Source organism: Alosa sapidissima, chromosome 10 (genome assembly GCF_018492685.1).
Source record: "Alosa sapidissima isolate fAloSap1 chromosome 10, fAloSap1.pri, whole genome shotgun sequence".
Lineage (NCBI taxonomy): Eukaryota > Metazoa > Chordata > Actinopteri > Clupeiformes > Clupeidae > Alosa > Alosa sapidissima.
Genome location: NC_055966.1, coordinates 30,432,207 through 30,451,692, shown reverse-complemented (window position 1 = coordinate 30,451,692; position 19,486 = coordinate 30,432,207). Strand labels below are relative to the sequence as shown.

At 47.4% G+C, this 19,486-nt stretch overlaps 1 protein-coding gene and 2 long non-coding RNA genes across 10 annotated transcripts in view; 2 read left to right on the top strand and 1 right to left on the bottom strand.

Moving 5' to 3' along the window:
- Nucleotides 1–19,486, bottom strand: part of csmd3a (CUB and Sushi multiple domains 3a) — a 215,391-nt gene that overhangs the window by 12,831 nt on the left and 183,074 nt on the right. For all 3 annotated transcript variants that reach the window (XM_042106395.1, XM_042106396.1, XM_042106394.1), the window contains exons 60-62: nucleotides 14,218–14,391; nucleotides 1,749–1,922; nucleotides 80–153 (exon numbers count right to left, since the gene is read on the bottom strand). In XM_042106395.1, the coding sequence (XP_041962329.1) occupies nucleotides 80–153; nucleotides 1,749–1,922; nucleotides 14,218–14,391 (422 nt within the window). The remainder of the gene's footprint in view (nucleotides 1–79; nucleotides 154–1,748; nucleotides 1,923–14,217; nucleotides 14,392–19,486) is intronic.
- LOC121720403 lies at nucleotides 2,430–14,381 on the top strand. Of its 2 annotated transcripts, none has more exons than XR_006034533.1 (4): nucleotides 2,430–2,774; nucleotides 3,195–3,571; nucleotides 5,609–5,717; nucleotides 14,222–14,381. It is a non-coding gene; the product is annotated as an uncharacterized LOC121720403 (long non-coding RNA). The 2 variants fall into 2 exon arrangements; XR_006034532.1 differs by having other exon boundaries at nucleotides 5,606–5,717.
- Nucleotides 14,513–19,486, top strand: part of LOC121720402 — a 7,155-nt gene continuing 2,181 nt past the window's right edge. For all 5 annotated transcript variants that reach the window (XR_006034531.1, XR_006034530.1, XR_006034529.1 and 2 more), the window contains exon 1: nucleotides 14,513–15,550. This is a non-coding gene — a long non-coding RNA (uncharacterized LOC121720402). The remainder of the gene's footprint in view (nucleotides 15,551–19,486) is intronic.

Here is a 19,486-nt window from a genome sequence, read left to right as displayed (position 1 = left end):
CATCACTCATCCTCTGTCTCTAACACACACACACACACACACACACACTCCTCCACATATTTGCAATGCACTGCGGTACCTTGAAGCCCAGGCTGTTATTCAGAGAGCCAAACTCCGGCACACCGAGATTCTCACACGTGTTCCTGGTTGGCTCTGTGGAGAGATGAGGACAGCAGACCGAACAGTTTGTCATTCATTCTTGTCCGTTGACACAGCACTGAGACAACCTGGGTTCACACAAACTAGCAAAGACATCGACTAGCAAAGACCCTGTTTACGTTCGTTTTTAAAATGCATCTCGGGTGATCCGATCACAAGTTGTCATCTTTGAACACAAGTATAAACAATCACCAAGACACCAAGACATAGTGATCTGATTACTCAAACCACCTGCCGAGACGTATTAGACCATGTGATGTGAGACGCATTAGACCGTGTCTTTTGTAGTGTAAACGCTAATACGTTGTGACGCGACCCAGACACTAATGAAGGGAGCGCTAATGAATATTACGCTGGCAATAGAGTGGTCTCTAGCTGTACACCTTGGATACACATGTGTAAACAGCGATGTGTGTTGGCTGACCACTTGTGATCGGATCACCGAAGATGCATTGTAAACACAAATATAAACAGGACCTAAAAGTCCCCTCACAATACAGTAGATGTTCCAACCATTCACTGAACCTGCTGATTATAATTATCACAACTCGTCAGCCAGATAGACCTGCTAATGAATGTAATCACCTGTGTTTTAACACCTAAAAGTGCACAAGCAGAACCCACACATGGTCAGACTGTAACTCTGTGATGCTGGAATTTTTCACCTCTGAATGCAAGTACAATTGTGTGTGTGTGGTGTACAACTTTAGATAAACTGCAAAATGATGTGCAATAACATATTAATAAAAAAGTCAACTTCCAGGCTGATGTGTTGCATCAGATGAGTGATAATGAGGGATACAAAGCAGTGGTGTAGTCTACGTGATACGTATACGTGATGCTACGTGATAGCATCACCATCTCAGTATACCCACTTAAATAGGCAAGGATAAGTACATTTGGGGCTCAACACAGTATACCCACCCCAGCTAACTACTACAGCACAGAATACCCACCACAGCTAACTACTACATCACAGTATACCCACTACAGCTAACTAGACTAAATCACAGTATACCCACTACAGCTAACTAGACTACATCACAGTATACCCACCACAGCTAACTACTACATCACACACAGTATACCCAACACAGCTAACTACTACTACCCACTACATCTAACTAGACTACGTCACAGTATATCCACTACAGCTTACTAAACTACATCACAGTATACCCACTACAGCTAACTAGACTACATCACAGTATACCCACTACAGCTAACTGCTACATCACAGTATACCTACCACAGCTAACTACTACTACCCACTACATCTAACTAGACTACATCACAGTATACCCACTACAGCTAACTAGACTACATCACAGTATACCCACTACAGCTAACTAGACTACAGCACTGTATACCCACTACAGCTAACTAGACTACAGCACTGTATACCCACCACAGCTAACTAGACTACAGCACAGTATACCCACTACAGCTAACTAGACTACATCACAGTATACCCACTACAGCTAACAAGACAACATCACAGTATACCCACTACAGCTAACTAGACTACACCACAGTATACCCACTACAGCTAACTAGACTACACCACTGATGTCCAGTGTGAAACCCACCGATGCAGCGGGGCTGGAGGCCACTCCAGAAGGCGTCGGCCTGGCACACGCGTGCAGAGGATCCCACCAGCACGTAGGGGGCGCTGCAGCTGAACACCACGTGGGCCTTGTAGATGAAGCTCTGCCCCTCCCTGCGGGCTCGCGCCGGAAGCCCCGGATCTCCGCAGAACTTGGCTGCAGGGACATCATGCAGTGAGTGAGTGAGTGAGCACACACACACACACACACACACACACACACACACACACACACACACACACACACACACACACTGACAAATATGCACAATCTCTCAGGCACCACACACGCACACATACACACACACAGATAGAGACATACACACACATGCACGCATGCACGCCCACATACTCCCACTCACTCACACACGCTCTCTCTCTCACACACACACACACACACACACACACACACAAATACTTCCTCTCTCATAGATACACTACATGAACAAACACACACACACACACACACACACACACACACACACACGCAAATGCACTTATTAATCACAGTTCTCCAGGGACGCGTTTGCCTGGCCTTGGGCAATCTCCGCGCTAAAAGATGGGATTCTGTGGCCTGCATATTGATACCAGACAGCTTGTCGGCTGATCTTTTACACAAACAAGCGCGAGGCGAGCCGATGCTGCGGAGACAGCAACATCAGAGGCGGCCATTAAAAAAAACACTGGGAAACAAAGCGAAACAAAAACAAGCAGGCGGGTAAAAAAAAAGCGGAACGCCTCTCCTCGCCGCCATCGCTGTGGCTTGCGTTGATCGTGACATCACTGGTGACGGCGCGAGTGACAGCACAAAGGTCTCCTTGCCGCTGGTTCGTCGAGGGGCTGTCAGCATCCTCAACATCATTACGGCGACACCCTCGGCAGGAGCGTTTGGTCGGAGCCCAACCGGCAGACAGGTGATTCATGGAGACGTGGAGGCTGACTCCATTCGTTTCACAAAAAGCAAACTGAGGAGAACTCTCATACATTTAACATAAAAGACAAAGCTAAGGTAGGCGCCATACATTTGCCACAATAACTGGAAATACACACAATTCACACACACACAGACACACACACACACTCACACACACACACACACACACACACACACACACACACACACACACACACACACACCTACACACATGCCGACCTACAACTACACACATACACACACAATGATGCTAATGCTAGGAAGCAAAGTTAATAGATGCGTAAAATGTTTATGAGTTGCTTTGGGAAGTCACTGTCAATTAAGCAAGGAACTGTCAATTAAGGAAGTCCTTGAGGTGTGGGACAGATATTGATAGATGGGGGAGAATTTTTACACTGAATAAGGCAAGGGGTGTGTGTGTGTCTCTGTGTGTGTGTGTGTGTGTGTCTCTGTGTGTGTGTGTGTGTGTGTGTGTGTGTGTGTGTGCATCTGCAGGAGGCCTAAGAGGAGGAGGTGGTGAAAAGATAAATCACATACCTTCCAGATGCCCCCCCCCCCCCACCACCACCAACAGCGCGAGAAAATACCGCGAGTGGACGGGCCCATGAATAAATTCTGGCCACCGAGTGCCTGAGTGGACTCTGCCAGCTGACAGCCGCCGACGCCCAACCTACAGACTACCGTGGGCGATGGTGTATTTAGATGTCAAAAGTGATGATTCAAGCGGACCCCCCCCCCCAGGTCCCTGCTGAGTGACTCATCTGAATGTAAATCAAAATAATTACCTCCCAACACAGAGATAAAAAACCCACACGCACAGCCCTGATGCTGTCCGTCCCCACAGAGAGTGATTTACAGATCAAGAGTGAAAGGTGAGAGAGACAGATAACGAGAGGGAGGTATATGTCTCCAAATGTGTGTGTGTGTGTGTGTGTGTGTGTGTGTGCATGTTACATCTATGTGACCCGTGTGGGTGGGAGCTTTTGTATATTACTAGCATACCACTGCGTTTAATGGTTGTGTTGCTCCATCTTCACACCCTATGTCTTGGACTAATGGCTGAGCAAGGTCAAGAGTGTCCACCCCTCCACCCCTGTGCCCTCCACCCTGCCCCCCCCGCCCCCCCCGCCCCTGTGATGGAATGGAGAAGCGTGAGAACGAACCGTGCCTGTGGGCGCCGTCCGTTTAATACGTCGTCTGCTGCCTGCGGTGCCCGACAGCTCTGGGGGTTTTGTTCAAGTCTAAGAGTTTATAAAAACCAGATCAGTCAGCCTCGTGCTCACTTCACAGGCACCCCTGCAAACCCCTAGCACCTTCACCCACCCCCCCACCCTCTTCACCCTACATCCCACCCCCCCACCCTCTCCACCTTCCGAGGATCAAGTCAGCGCCTCAAGGGCTTTAAAAATCTGCTTTATGTCATCGCTGCCCTGAATGAGGGCATTTATATATTTAATATGAACGCCTCAGACTCCGCGCTCCATTTGCAGATCAAGCACCTATATAGGCGGCACAGATAATGACATTTCCAAACTGAAATATTCCCTCTGTAGTCGCCGGGATGAGTCCAGGTTGCCGGAGGAGAACGGAGGAGGACCACCTGAAATTTGCTCTTGTTGTTGCAAGTCACTGGGGTACCGCTGGGCAAGCTTAACGAAGCACCTCTGCTGCAACTTTCCCCCCCCCCCCCCCCCTTCTCTCCCACCCTCTCTCCCTCCCTCCCTCTCTCCCACCCTCTCTTTCCCCCCCTCTCTCTCCCTCTCCCGAGCAAGAAAGATGGATAAAGATGCAAATGAGTACAGAGACTGTGTCCTCCGCTGCCCAACCCCTGGCCGCTGCACTGCCCGTCACACACAAATGCCCAAACAAACAAACAAACAAACAAACAAACAAACAAACAAAAAAAAAACGAGCCAACACAGAGGTCCATTAGTTATTCCGCCAACGTCCCGAGGATGTCTCTGGGTGTCACCCGCCACCGTGACAATCAGATCAGTAATGCACTGACTGTATTCGCCCTCCATTTTTAATGTGCCTTTTCTCTTCTTCTCCTGCTTCTTCTCTTCTCCCCTGTTCATTTGGAACGTATTCGTGGAGAGAGAGGGGGGAGAGAGAGAGAGAAATGATTTAAACGGCTCAAGGCCAAACCCGACTCCGCATAATAATGGGCCCGGAAGGACCCTAGTGGACCCTCAGTGTTTGAAATGTTCCTTGATGAATAATACAAGCCTCTTGGAGATGCTTCTCACACACACACGCACGCACGCACGCACGCACGCACGCACGCACGCACGCACACACACACACACACACACACACACACACACACACAGACACGCACACACACACACACACACAGACACGCACACAGACACGCACACAGACACGCACACACACAGAAAGGACGAAGGACAGAAAGACAGAAACACTGCAACCGATGAAAGTGGATTTGTGCACAGGCAACAGATGTGTGCATGTTTGTGTGTGTGTATGTGTGTGTGTGTGTGTGTGTGTGTGTGTGTGTGAGTATTGGCACATTTGCCCGCAGTGGTGACTCCTGCCGTGTGCTGATTGGAGTAATTGTGATTGAGAGGCTCATGCCGCCACATGCTCGGTTGGACACGTGAAGCTCTGCGCGCTGCTTCACCGCACGCCGTCGCCTCCATACGTCTCCCAAGTCTCGCTTTCCTCCACTCACACGCGTGAAACGCAGTTAAGGCCCAACTCCTCGAGCGCCACGCGTATCAGGCTAATGCAGCGAGGCGACAACGTTCTGATCCATGCGGGGCATTTCGCCGGCGTGACGCCATTACTCAGATATCACAGCACAGCGTTTCAGCGACGCTATCTCAGTTTCGCGCTTCTCCAAAAATTGAATCCCCCCCCCCCCCCATTTACTTTGTCAGCAGGGAAGGGCTGCCCCCGTGAGTCGCAGGTGCTTGATTGGCGGAGAGCCGAGATGGCCTGGACGAGCGTGGAGCCCCTAGCCTGGATCCCCGGAGATGTGCGCGCGGTGAGGTACAGTAGATGTCAACGGAATCTCCTCATGGCTTCCGTGCCGATGTAAATTGGCAGGCTCCTCGCCACTGCCGCAGTCAACCCCTCACCCCCCCCCCCCCCCACCCCCAACCCGCCCCCCCAACCCCCAAATGTAATTGCTGTGCTTCCGCAAACTAAAAAGACAGCTTCAAAAGCGTGAAAAAAGCCAATCTTGGGCTGCAGTTGGTGTGTGCTCACAATAACAGACGTGCTCCTGGGGTTAATGGCATTAGATGCGTAGTGCCAGAGTAGACTGCACTGAGTGGGGAATGATGAGCTCTGATGCGTCTATTATGAGGGACGAGAGGATCGCTATGGAAATGAGGGGAGACTCTGGGCTTTGGAATGGCTCACGACAAGGAAGACTGTTGACATAGCTGTCGCTCTCGGTGTCTCTCAATCCCTCTCACTCTCCTGTCCTCTTCTCTCAGTCTCTCTATCACCCTCTCTCTGCTGCTTTTTCTCATTTTCACCTGACCTCTCTTAACCCCACCCCACTCTCTCCATACCTTCTTTTCTCTCTCTCTCTCTCTCTCTCTCTCTGTGGTGGAGAAGAAAGACATTAGCAGGTGTCAACAGCACATAACCTTTGCTAAACACATGCAAAACGAGGCAGCAAAAATGACAAGCGTTTGCATATCTCATCACCCCTTCTCTGTCTTTCTACCTCTGGTTCTCATACCTACTCATCTTAAGCTCTCTCATTTGCTCTTTTCCTTCTCCTTTATCATACTTATTTTAAGCTCTCGTGTTCATTTTGTGTCTTGTGAGAAACTGAACTTTATCGTTCTCACTACCTCATCCGCGTTGCCCTGCAAGCGCAGACACGAGAGAAAGAGACTCATTTGTTCGTACACACACGCACACAGTTCCCCACTGCGTCCCTCGTTGAATGTAAAATGTTTTGTTTGTGATGTTAAGTGTTGTTGCATGTTTGGTGGGCTTTGGGTTATACAAGAGATGTACGGGGGTTTTTATTGTTGGTGTCGGGTGTTTGCCGCCGGTTTGGCGTTCGTTCACGCTGTAAACCAATTGTTTGGTTTGCGGCGATTCCGCTCATTCATTCATTCACTCATTACAATGTCATTACCAACTTCATTCTTGTCAGTAACAAATACATAGTGTGGTACCCACTAGCTTGTCATCCATTTGCCATGTCATATCGTCTGTATAGTGCCCATAATCTGGTTAACGCATACATCTACTCACAACACTTCCTGACGCTCCGACCTCTGTCACTGTCCCATTGCGGAAGCGCGCTCCGCGCCGGGACAGGTTATTTTAAAACATTCTGCAGGGGTAGGGAGCAGGGCATTATGCTACAGGGGTGTTTAGGATATTCTTTTGGTTGTTTTGTTTCTTTATGCCTTGTAGTTAGGTACATATTTATAACAGACATATGTTTTGTTCATTATATACTTTTCGGTTGTTTTCTATATCATTGTTATGTTGATTTGTTATGTATTAGTGAGCCCTATTCTGAGTACTTCCCTAGCTCAATGGTGTGTCTCAATTATCCCCATTTGACAGTACTAGCTGGGGCTATTTAATGGGGTAGCTCAGTTCCCAAAGGGTGCGTAGTAGGTGAAGGACTCTCCTGTTGTGAGGCAGAGTAAGTTATGTGTTATGCTGATACTTTGGACTATGCATTGTTTGTGCTATCTTTGTTTGTTTTTTGGTAGGGAAAAGTATTTTGTTTATTAGTGTTGCTATTTTTGAATATGGTGAAAAAATAAATAATTGAAATTAACAGAAGCTACATCCAACCTCTCCTGCAAGTGCCGTTTTCTCCATCTCCACCTAGAACTCACAATCCAACACGTGGGGTGACCGCCCGGTCGCTCACATTTGGTGTCAGAAGTGGGATTGTGACGCCTCTGGACAAACTGGAGAGGAGAAGTGGAAAGAGAGGTGGAAAGCGAGGACGAGGTGGAAAGCAAGATCGTACCTGGCGGAGGATGGCATATCGACGCCTAGAGCGGACAGACCAGGGGGAGGTCACGGAGGCAGAGGAAGAGCCACAAGGGGCCGATGGAGGAGCACTAGAGGGTGAGGTGCCAGAAGGGACGGACATGGCCGGGCTGTATGCGCTGCTCCAGAAAACGCTGAAGTCTCAGGAGCGTGAGTTCTTTAAGCAGGAGCAACGCTGGCGAAGCGTACAGGTCCAGTTGAACCAGCTCCGGGATGACGTTGATGAAAATCGTCAGCCGCCAGCACATCCACCAGCCCTGCCACCAGCCCAGCCACAGGCACCCCCAGCACCAGCACCACCTCTAGCACCCGCAGCGCCGCCAGCCCAGCCACAAGCGCCGCCAGTGCAGCCACAAGCACCGCCACAAGCACCGCCATCCCAGCCACAAGCGCCGCCAGTGCAGCCACAAGCACCACCCGTTCAGCCGCCAGTCCAGCCACCAGTGCAGCCCGCAGACCCAACGGCTCCAGTGGCATGGTCACGTGCTGCTGTTCCCAGGTATGAGGAAGGAGAAGATATAGAGCAGTATCTTACCACTTTTGAGCGGCTAGCTGCAGTGTACCGTTGGCCCAGGGAAGACTGGGCAGTGTATCTAGTGCCGTATCTCAGTGGTAAGGCGCGTAGTGCATACGTGGCAATGGACTTTAATGACTCTATGGATTATGGAAAAGTGAAGGAGGCAATTCTGGAAAAATATGAAATTAATGAAGAGATCTATAGGAGAAGATTCCGGGAGCCAGACTTCAGACATGGAGAATCTCCAAAAGAACTCTACCACCGACTAAAGGATCTGTTCCGGAAATGGATTAGACCTGAGGAGAAGACGGTCGAAGACATTGGGGAAGTTCTCATCCTTGAGCAGTTCCTGCGTACCCTGTCACCGGAGGTCAGAGTATGGGTTAAGGAACACAACCCGCAGACAGGCCAGGTTGCAGCAGAGCTGGTAGAGAACTTTGTGGCGGCTCGTAGAGGTTCGAAAAACTTTCGCGGTGACATGACTTCCAGAACCTTGGCCCGGGGTAAGTCAGATGGGTTTGGTGGTAGTAGTGGTCCCCGTCCTAGTGAGCGTAGAATTGGTGAGAGAAGCTCTTACCAACCCCCTAGGCATGCTACTATCCCCAAGGAACGCCCTGCAGAAAGGATTGTTTGTCACTATTGTGGACAAGATGGACACATTAAACCAGACTGCCCTGCTAGAAAGCCCAAAGGAGCTAGTCACTGTTGTCTCCCTGGGTCCGAAGAGCAAGGGGTTATGGGTAGACTACAAACTGTCCCGGTGTTAGTGGGTGGGAAGTTAGCCAGCGCCCTGATAGATACAGGAAGCTCCCAGACTTTACTTCAACCCCACCTAGTGGACAGACAAGATCATGTGGCTGGGAAAAAACTGAAAGTGATCTGTGTTAATGGAGACGAGCATGAATACCCAGTGGCCAAGGTGTATATAGAGGTGCAAGGACAGGTTTATCGGTTGACTGTTGGTATTGTTGAGCGCCTCAGTCATCCTGTTGTCCTAGGGCAAGATATTTTGGTCCTGCCTGAGTTAGTGCAGTCCAATAAGCCCGTTAATGTGGTTATCACCAGGTCCCAGGCAAAATCTCAGGGAAAAGACTCCTTAGAGCACAATGTGATCGATCCCTTGAGAGAGCTGCCCTTTTTCCAAAGTGAGGTCATTCCCCAAATTAAGTCAAAGGCTACAAAGAGCCGTAAGCAGAGAAGACGAGAGAAACTAGTGGGAGCACTCCAGAGAATGCAGAATGGGGAGGGCACGCCCCTAGGGGGAGGAGCTGGGGAAGACATAGCCGGTGACATGGAGAAGTTGCAGAAGCAGGACCCTACATTGCAGGAAGCTCTCAGCAAGGTTAGCAGTGTAGATGGGGTGCTAACTGGGGTTTCAGCCACTTTGTCTGGGGAGAGCTACATTTTGAGAGAAGGCTTGCTGTATCACCAACCCGAGGGGGATAAGGCAGAGCAGCTAGTGGTACCCAAGATGTTAAGAGACCGTGTGCTTTCCCTCGGCCATAGTATCCCCTGGGCAGGACATCTCAGCACAACAAAAACCTTTGAGAGAGTTGCTGCAAGGTTTTATTGGCCAGGAATGTATAAAGAAGTGCAGGAGTATTGCAAGTCTTGCACTGTGTGTCAGCTCACCAGCAAAAGGAAGACCAGTCCATTTCCACTTCAGCCACTCCCCATCATTGAGGTTCCCTTTGCAAGAATAGGGATGGATATTGTTGGGCCTTTAGAGAGGACGCAGAATGGCCACAGATACATCCTGGTAGTCTGTGACTATGCTACACGTTACCCAGAGGCTTTTCCCCTACGCAAAGTAACCGCCACAGCCATATCACAAGCTCTCCTTCAGCTGTTTTCCAGAGTAGGAATACCCCAAGAAATCTTAACAGACCAGGGTACAGCCTTTCTGTCCAAACAGTTGAAGCAGGTCTATAGTTTACTTGGTATCAAGGGGATCAGGACCACACCATATCACCCACAAACTGATGGCCTGGTTGAACGTTACAACCAGACTCTGAAGGGTATGATCAGGAAGTATGTGGCTTCCAACGGAAAAGATTGGGACCGCTGGCTTCCATATTTGCTTTTTGCGTATCGTGAGGTACCCCAAGCTTCTACGGGCTTCTCACCGTTTGAACTTTTGTATGGAAGACCGGTGAGGGGGCCTCTCGATTTGTTGAAAGAGGCCTGGGAGGGACCAAAAGCTCCAGAGACCCACAGCGTTCTCTCTCATGTCCTGCAAATGAGAGAGAAAATGGAGGAAATGTCAGAACTGGTCCGGAGTAACCTTGAACAGGTGCAGCGGCGCCAGAAAATCTGGTATGATCGCACAGCCAGACAAAGAACCCTTCATACGGGACAGAAAGTCCTTCTACTCCTACCCACCTCTGAGAACAAGCTGTTGGCCCAGTGGCAGGGGCCATTCACGGTAAGCCGCAAGGTGGGACCTACGACCTATGAGATCGACGTGCCGGGCAGAAGGAAGTCCCAGCGGGTCTTCCATGTTAACCTGCTAAAGGAATGGAAGGAGCGTGACACCCAGGCTAGTGTGCAGCTTCTGGTGCGAGCCGTTGGAGAGGACGAGGACAACCCAGAGCAGTTCTTCCCGGCCACTCAACCACCTTCAGCTCTTGACCTGTCTCACCTTACTCCACAGCAACAGAGGGAGCTAGAGACAGTCCTTCCGGCTGGACTGTTCCAAGAAAAGCCCGGTTTCACCACAGTAGTGGAGCATTCCATTCCTCTGAAGGATCCCACTCCGGTCCGTCAGAGAATGTATCGCATCCCAGAGCGTTTACTCCCTATGCTCAAAGACGAGGTAGAGGAGATGCAGACACTGGGGGTCATTGAGAGATCCCACAGTGAATGGAGCAATCCGGTTGTTCTTGTGCCTAAAAAGGACGGGACAATCCGGTTTTGTATTGACTTTCGCAAAGTGAATGCCCAGTCACAATTCGACGCCTATCCCATGCCCAGGTTGGAGGATTTGATTGAACGCCTGGGTAAGGCTAGTTTCATCACCACCCTGGACCTGTGCAAAGGCTATTGGCAGGTACCCCTGGCCAAGCAGGACCGGCCATACACTGCCTTCAGGACCCCTCAAGGATTATTTCAGTTCATTGTAATGCCTTTTGGCCTGCAGGGGGCGCCAGCCACGTTCCAAAGGCTCATGGATCGTGTTCTTGAGGGCACTGGGTCTTTTGCCGCGGCATATCTTGATGACATTGTGATATACAGTACCACGTGGAAAGACCACCTGCATCATGTTGGTGACGTGCTACAGCGCATCCAGAGTGCAGGACTCACAGTGCACCCCAAAAAGTGACTTTGCCAAACCAGAAGTCAGGTATTTGGGGCATGTACTGGGAAGAGGGATTATCCGACCCCAAAAAGACAAAGTGCAGGCTGTAAAGGACTGTGCACAGCCACAAACCAAAAAAGAGGTGCGGTCTTTCCTCGGACTGGTTGGGTGGTACCGCAGGTTTGTGCCAAACTTTTCCTCCCGAGCTGCGCCACTTTCGGATTTGACCCGGAAGTCTGGGTCCAGTCGAGTGCAGTGGGGGCCAGAGCAGGAGTCCGCCTTCAATGACCTGAAGGGGGCTCTGTGTCAGGATCCAGTGTTACAGAGCCCGGACTTCGACAAACTGTTCACGGTCCAGACTGATGCTTCTGGCGTTGGACTAGGGGCAGTCTTGCTCCAAGGAGAGGGGACTGACCAGAGGCCTGTGGCTTATATTAGCCGCAAGCTATTCCCCCGAGAGACAAGATATGCAGCTATTGAGCTGGAATGCCTAGCCATCAAATGGGCTCTTGATACCTTTAGGTATTACTTGCTAGGCAGAGATTTTCTGTTAGAGACTGACCACCGCGCTCTTCAGTGGCTTGGGCGTATGAAGGACTCGAATGCAAGGATAACCAGGTGGTTTCTTGCTTTGCAGCCATATCGGTTCCAGGTACATTATCGTACTGGGAAACAAAATGTGGTCGCAGACTTTTTGTCTCGCCACCCTGGTGGTGAGACTTCAGAGGGGACGGGAAATGTGAGAAACTGAACTTTATCGTTCTCACTACCTCATCCGCGTTGCCCTGCAAGCGCAGACACGAGAGAAAGAGACTCATTTGTTCGTACACACACGCACACAGTTCCCCACTGCGTCCCTCGTTGAATGTAAAATGTTTTGTTTGTGATGTTAAGTGTTGTTGCATGTTTGGTGGGCTTTGGGTTATACAAGAGATGTACGGGGGTTTTTATTGTTGGTGTCGGGTGTTTGCCGCCGGTTTGGCGTTCGTTCACACTGTAAACCAATTGTTTGGTTTGCGGCGATTCCGCTCATTCATTCATTCACTCATTACAATGTCATTACCAACTTCATTCTTGTCAGTAACAAATACATAGTGTGGTACCCACTAGCTTGTCATCCATTTGCCATGTCATATCGTCTGTATAGTGCCCATAATCTGGTTAACGCATACATCTACTCACAACACTTACTGACGCTCCGACCTCTGTCACTGTCCCATTGCGGAAGCGCGCTCCGCGCCGGGACAGGTTATTTTAAAACATTCTGCAGGGGTAGGGAGCAGGGCATTATGCTACAGGGGTGTTTAGGATATTCTTTTGGTTGTTTTGTTTCTTTATGCCTTGTAGTTAGGTACATATTTATAACAGACATATGTTTTGTTCATTATATACTTTTCGGTTGTTTTCTATATCATTGTTATGTTGATTTGTTATGTATTAGTGAGCCCTATTCTGAGTACTTCCCTAGCTCAATGGTGTGTCTCAATTATCCCCATTTGACAGTACTAGCTGGGGCTATTTAATGGGGTAGCTCAGTTCCCAAAGGGTGCGTAGTAGGTGAAGGACTCTCCTGTTGTGAGGCAGAGTAAGTTATGTGTTATGCTGATACTTTGGACTATGCATTGTTTGTGCTATCTTTGTTTGTTTTTTGGTAGGGAAAAGTATTTTGTTTATTAGTGTTGCTATTTTTGAATATGGTGAAAAAATAAATAATTGAAATTAACAGAAGCTACATCCAACCTCTCCTGCAAGTGCCGTTTTCTCCATCTCCACCTAGAACTCACAATCCAACACGTGGGGTGACCGCCCGGTCGCTCACATGTCTCTTTCTCATTTGGATTCTCCGCACGACTTCACACACCTTTATTTCCCGACTCAAAGAAGTGTTCTCGCCCTGTTCTCTCTCGTTTTAGAGAGATCTCTGTCTTCTACGCCGTTTGCTCTTGTTGCTTACTCAGACTTTCTCTCCTGTCCATCACTCACTCCATCTAGCTGTACACCTTCTCTGTTGCACACCTGCTCTTTTCAGTCTTTTCTTTCTTTCTTTCTTTCATTCTGTCCCTCACTATCTTTCTCTATGTACCTGCTTCCCACCCCCTGCCAATTTTCTTTTTGTGCGTGTGTGTGTGTGTGTGGGGTAAGTATATATATGCACTGTATGTGTGTGTGTGGTAAATATGTGTGTATGTGTGTGTGGTAAGTGTATGTATATATATATATATATATATATATATATATATATATATATATATATATATATATATATATATATATATATATATATATATATAATATATTTGTAGTAGTATATATTTGTGTGTGGTAAGTGTGTGTGTGTGTGTGTGGTAAATATATATAATTATAAGTGTGTGTGTGTGTGTGTTTGTGTGTGTGTGGTAAGTATATATATTTGTGTGTGTGTGTGTGTGTGGTAAGTATATATATTTGTGTGTGTGTGTGTGTGTGGTAAGTATGTATATTTGTGTGTGTGTGTGTGTGTTTGTGTGTGTGTGTGGTAAGTATATATATTTGTGTGCGTGTGTGTGTGTGTGGTAAGTATATATATTTGTGTGTGTGTGTGTGTGTGTGTGTGTGGTAAGTATGTATATTTGTGTGTGTGTGTGTGTGTGTGTGTGTGTGTGTGTGTGTGTGTGTGTGTGTGTGTGTGTGTGTGTGTGAGCTCTGGTACTCACGCAGACACAGGGGCAGTTCTCCAGCCCAGGATCCGTTGCCCACGCAGGTGAGTCTGGCGGGGAAGGAGAGCTCGTACCCCGGCAGGCAGCTGTAGCTCACGCTGGTGCCCCACTCAAACACACTGCCCTCCACGCGGCCGCGGTGGACAGGGGGCGGCGCAGGGCACGTCACGGCTGGACAGAGACGAGGATAGGAGCGGACAGCGGAGAGGAGAGGGCAGAGGAGACGAGAGGAGGAGAGACACACACACATATTTAGGGCTGAATACCTGTCCGGAGCGGTCATGACTCACACCTGAAGCAACAACGGCGGTCTAAGAGCAGCAGCGGGAGAAAAATCTCCCGCCTCTGGCTTAGAGTCGGCCAGGTGAGAGAGCTTTGGTTGTTTATTGTCACGACACGGAAAACATGGCAAACCTTCAGTGAACCTAAATTGAGGTGATCTGCACCGCTGTCGTAACTCATCTGAGTGAAAATCTGCTCTGCCAGGATGGGGTAGCATTTAGAGGTCTGTGTGGAGGTGCACAGACATCAGGCAGATGTTATCTACGCATTAGACCTCCATGGAAAATAGAAAAAGAAACTCCATATGGAAACGTGGGGTTATTTTATACAGTCATAACTTAACTCATAATGCATAGTCATAACTCAAACTTAACTGAACTTTGAAGCTACAACTTAATTCTAAGTCATCAAAGCACATTTAAAAGTATCACTAGTTTTACTAATGTAGATTTAAAACTAGTTGTTAAGAAACTGAGGGACTCTAATAAATGGGTGCAAGTAAAGTGAGAAACATATGATAGCTCAAAATATGCCAATCCACAGGAAACTGAACTAACTACATTTCAGGGGTCAGTCCTCTGCAGAGTGAACGGTAAACCAAAGTCTGGCTTGTAGAAAGGATTTGGATACCATGGCAACTGAAACCTTTTGTAACTGTTGCCTCATGTCCTTGGCTTTGATGTTTATTTGTGTGTCTCTGGAAAGAAAATATGAGGTTTCATAGGTCAAGTTGGGATGTATTTGAGACCAATTAAAACAGAGAAATGTTGACTACTGACAGCTTTCCAGCAATATGCATTAGTAGGCCCATATTAGTAACTAGTGGAGTGGGATATTCTCTATGAACAAGCTTTTTCATCAATACTGGCATTAAGCCCTCCGTTTCAGTGCTGTATGAAGCTAAACTGCAAAGCAAAGACATCCCTAAATGGCCTCATCTGGATACTGGATATTCAACTGTGACGTGATGCCAATGGACTTGCAACACACCATGCTAGAGAGCGCTGTGAGGACACCATACAAGTCATTCTGCTGATAACATAGCGAGGTGAGGCGTCATAGAAATATGATTAAGAGACAAGAGAGTATTTAAAAGAGATTGCCATCAGATCAGGATATTGTGGCTCAAGATCAGAGGAATATGAGCTGTCATTTCTCTTCAGCATGTAAAGGTACCGTATAAAGGTGTGGGGTTTTTGAACATTCTCATATGGGATTCTGTTCCGCAACAATTCAAGGTTATACAATTCTATGTTGAATTCAATGAACCCAGATATTCTTTAGAACGTTCATTTTCCAACATTCCCGTCCCACTGGTGTGACGATACACTATGCTGGAGATGGGTTCAGCTGGAGACAGGCAGTGTTATTTGGGTGCATTACTGGGGAGGAAGAGGAGAGGGTGCAGCACGCTCACAGAAATGTGCTGTTTGGAAATGGTCAAAATGAGTTGTTATCTAGACAAAATAACTCTGAATTGAAACTTGACTTTGATTCACAGATACAAATCACCCAAATCGCTATAAAGCAGTCAGACAGAGAGATAAAACCTCTCCACAAACACATCCGACAGCAAGTTTGTTTAAAATCTGGTCGAATGAGGGAGCCCTTTGTTCAATTAGAGAATAAGATAAAAAAAAAATCTCCCTTGGAGATGCCTCTTTAAATTATGTGTTTATTTTTACGGTCCCCAGTTGTAGTTAATTTCCCCTTCTAAATCAAAGACGCATAAAACTTTGTACTTGAACAATTCAGAGTATATTTTCAGCCGACACTGTAAACAACTTTATTTTGTGCAGGATCTCTCTACTGCTAGCACTCATGATGAATCATTCTTAGTATCTCCACTTTTTAAGAAACAGTCAAAGTACATATGCAATAAGGCAACACACACACACACACACACACACACACACACACACACAAACACAAACACAAACACACACACACACACACACACACACACACACACAAACACAAACACACACACACAAACACACACACACAAACACACACACACACACACACACACACACACAAACACACACACACACACAAACACACACAAACACACACACACACACACACACATAGCTCTTCCCTGACCAAATAGGACCTCTTTCACACACAGGCAGTCTGTCTGAGTCATGTAGACGACACAAACTCTGTTTAAAGCCTGGCGGTGCTAAACGACAGGGCTCCGCGGGCTGAAGACTTGCAGGGGGGAGAGTAAAAGGCAAAACAAGCGCATGAACACTTTGACACACTTGGAGATGGACCCGCAGGGACCGACTGGGCTTGGGCTGTTCCAACATGAATAAATCATGAGCTGTTTTGGGGATTCAGTGTCCCAAACAACAACAACAAGGGAAAAAAAAACAAAAAAAACCCACAACAACCAAAAACAAAAACAACTCAAGAAATGCCTTTAAAATGGGCTACCGTATGGGAGCGTCCCCCCTTCTTCTCTCAGGCTCCACAGTATACATGGTACTAAACACACCATCAGCACGCAGCCTATCCCCACACACGCTTTCCACAGATCCTTTCTTTGCCATTTTTTCATGGGAATAGATGGGCATTAAAATTCCACAAACATTCACGTAAAATCTCTTGTAACAAATGCCTTCTCCAGGCTAATTTAATCGCCCGGTTTAATCATATTTGGCTAATGGGGTAGGCTAATGTCCTTCACTTAGCCCATGCACTGCCCTTATGTCTTTGGCTTAAAGCTAAAATCAAATGGCATTGAGAAGACAGTGACGCTTAACAGCCAGGAGAGTCTGTGCCAAGGACTTTTTGGCAAAGTCAAATGAAAGAAAAGAAAAAAAAAGGCAAAAAAAAAAGGGATCGATAAATACAACACCTCATAAAAACTAATATCGGCCAAGTTTGCCTGGACAGAAGGTGTTCTGACGCATGGTGTAGAGCAGGCATGCAGAATTCAAAAACGCTAGCCTTGACAAACCAATTCTCCGCCTACATTATGAGGAATGTTGACAGCATGAAACTGCAAAAACAGCAACTCTGACTACTTCTGTGTGGCCAGTGAAAGACTACCACAGGTTTAAAATTGATACGTCCATTCATTCATTTAACACGTTTTATGCAAAGTGACTTAGAAATGAGGCAAAAACAAGTCAAGGTACAGTATGTTAGGGAGGCGTTGATGGTAAGCATGTTCCGGGGCAGCCGTGGCCCACTGGTTAGCACTCTGGACTTGTAACCCGAGGGTTGCCGGTTCGAACCCCGACCAGTAGGCACGGCTGAAGTGCCCTTGAGCAAGGCACCTAGCCCCTCACTGCTCCCCGAGCGCCGCTGTTGTAGCAGGCAGCTCACTGCGCCGGGATTAGTGTGTGCTTCACCTCACTGTGTGTTCACTGTGTGCTGTTTGTGTTTCACTAATTCACAGATTGGGATAAATGCAGAGACCAAATTTCCCTCACAGGATCAAAAGAGTATATATACTTATATACTTATACTAAATGACCTATTGTGTCTACTAGTACGAAGTGAACTACTGTAGGGGTGTGAAAGAAAATAGCATTTTTAACAAATGAATGTGGAGGGGGAGCAAGAAGAAAAGAGAGATGGAGAGAAGAGAGAAGAGAGAAGGGAGGCGGTGAGAGAGGGATATCAAAAAAGATGGGCCTTGGAATGATTTCTGAAAAGAGAATGAAAGAGAGAGGGGGGGGGGCATCCTTAGCCCTGAGATTGAGTTGGTTAGCCCATTCCTAATCAAAAGACTACAAACGCAAAGAGCCTAGTCTGTGATTGCCTTCCTGCTGGGGAGGAATGGTAGTGCTGAAATGGAATGGGCAAGAGGGGGTTTTGGGAAACAAACATCAGTGATTTGGGTGCATCGACAGAATCAGTGGTATTGTACTTCGATCAAACAACACTACTTAAATGTTGTTCTTAAGATGAAGTGTTGCTGTCTAGACTATATTCAAACCACATTTTAAAACCCCAACAGGTGAACCCTAGGGTGTGTTCAAGTTCGTAAACATAGGCAAACGTTCAAAAATGTTTGAAAACAGTTCCTGCTTGGTTTGAGTTCTCTGCAAATGCTTGCGAACACTTGCAAACAGTTTGGGGAGGTAGTTCTCTGTGAACATACAGTTGGAGTTGGACGAAGGGTTACAGTTGAAATGGAATGTTTGCAGACATCTTTCAAATTTAATTGAACTGTCCAAAGAGAACATGTTCACCGCAAACGTTCACTATAAACGTTTGTCACTGTTTGACGTTTGCCACTGTTTGCCAAATTTGAACGCACTTCCTCTTCAACTTTCCTCACTTGCTGAGGTATGCACATAATCTGCAGGCCACACGTTTATACACAGAACAAGCAAAGTCCAACTGCTGTCCCTTACAAAAGCTTGAGGACTTAATATTTATGTGGTCACTGGATGCCCGCAGCGTTCTCATTTGTTCCCATGCATTTTAAAACGGCCCAGGAGAAACGTCTGACCGGCCGAGGAGAAGCAAACCACCTGAGAAATTCGCAGTGCTGACCCCATTACGTGACCTCTTTTGTACTCAGTAAATTCTGTCAATAATGGGAGTGCAATAAGTCAGTGGTACACCAACAGAGGAGGTGCTCCCAGAAGCTCAGGGAGCATGCTCAAGCCCCTGGATCAAAACGGCTGAGATCACTCATTTCTGTCATGGTGGGAAAAAAAACAAACAATTTCTGAGTTGGAGTCAGGTAGTGTACAAAGGGTCAGGCTAGCAAAAGAACTTTCAAAACAAGACAAAAGTTGGTTTCAGTTAGTTCATGTCTGTGGGCCTAAACACTAGTACACCATCAATATTATATCAGTTATGTGAGTTTCATGCCAACTCAAAAGATACAGAAAATAATTTCAGTAACCTAAATGTTGTACTAGGCATATGGCTTTGACTACTTCTGACATCATTGTATTGCACTTGGTCTCTGGATGAAAAGGGAATTCAAAAGACATTTCTGTTCTTAGGCTTC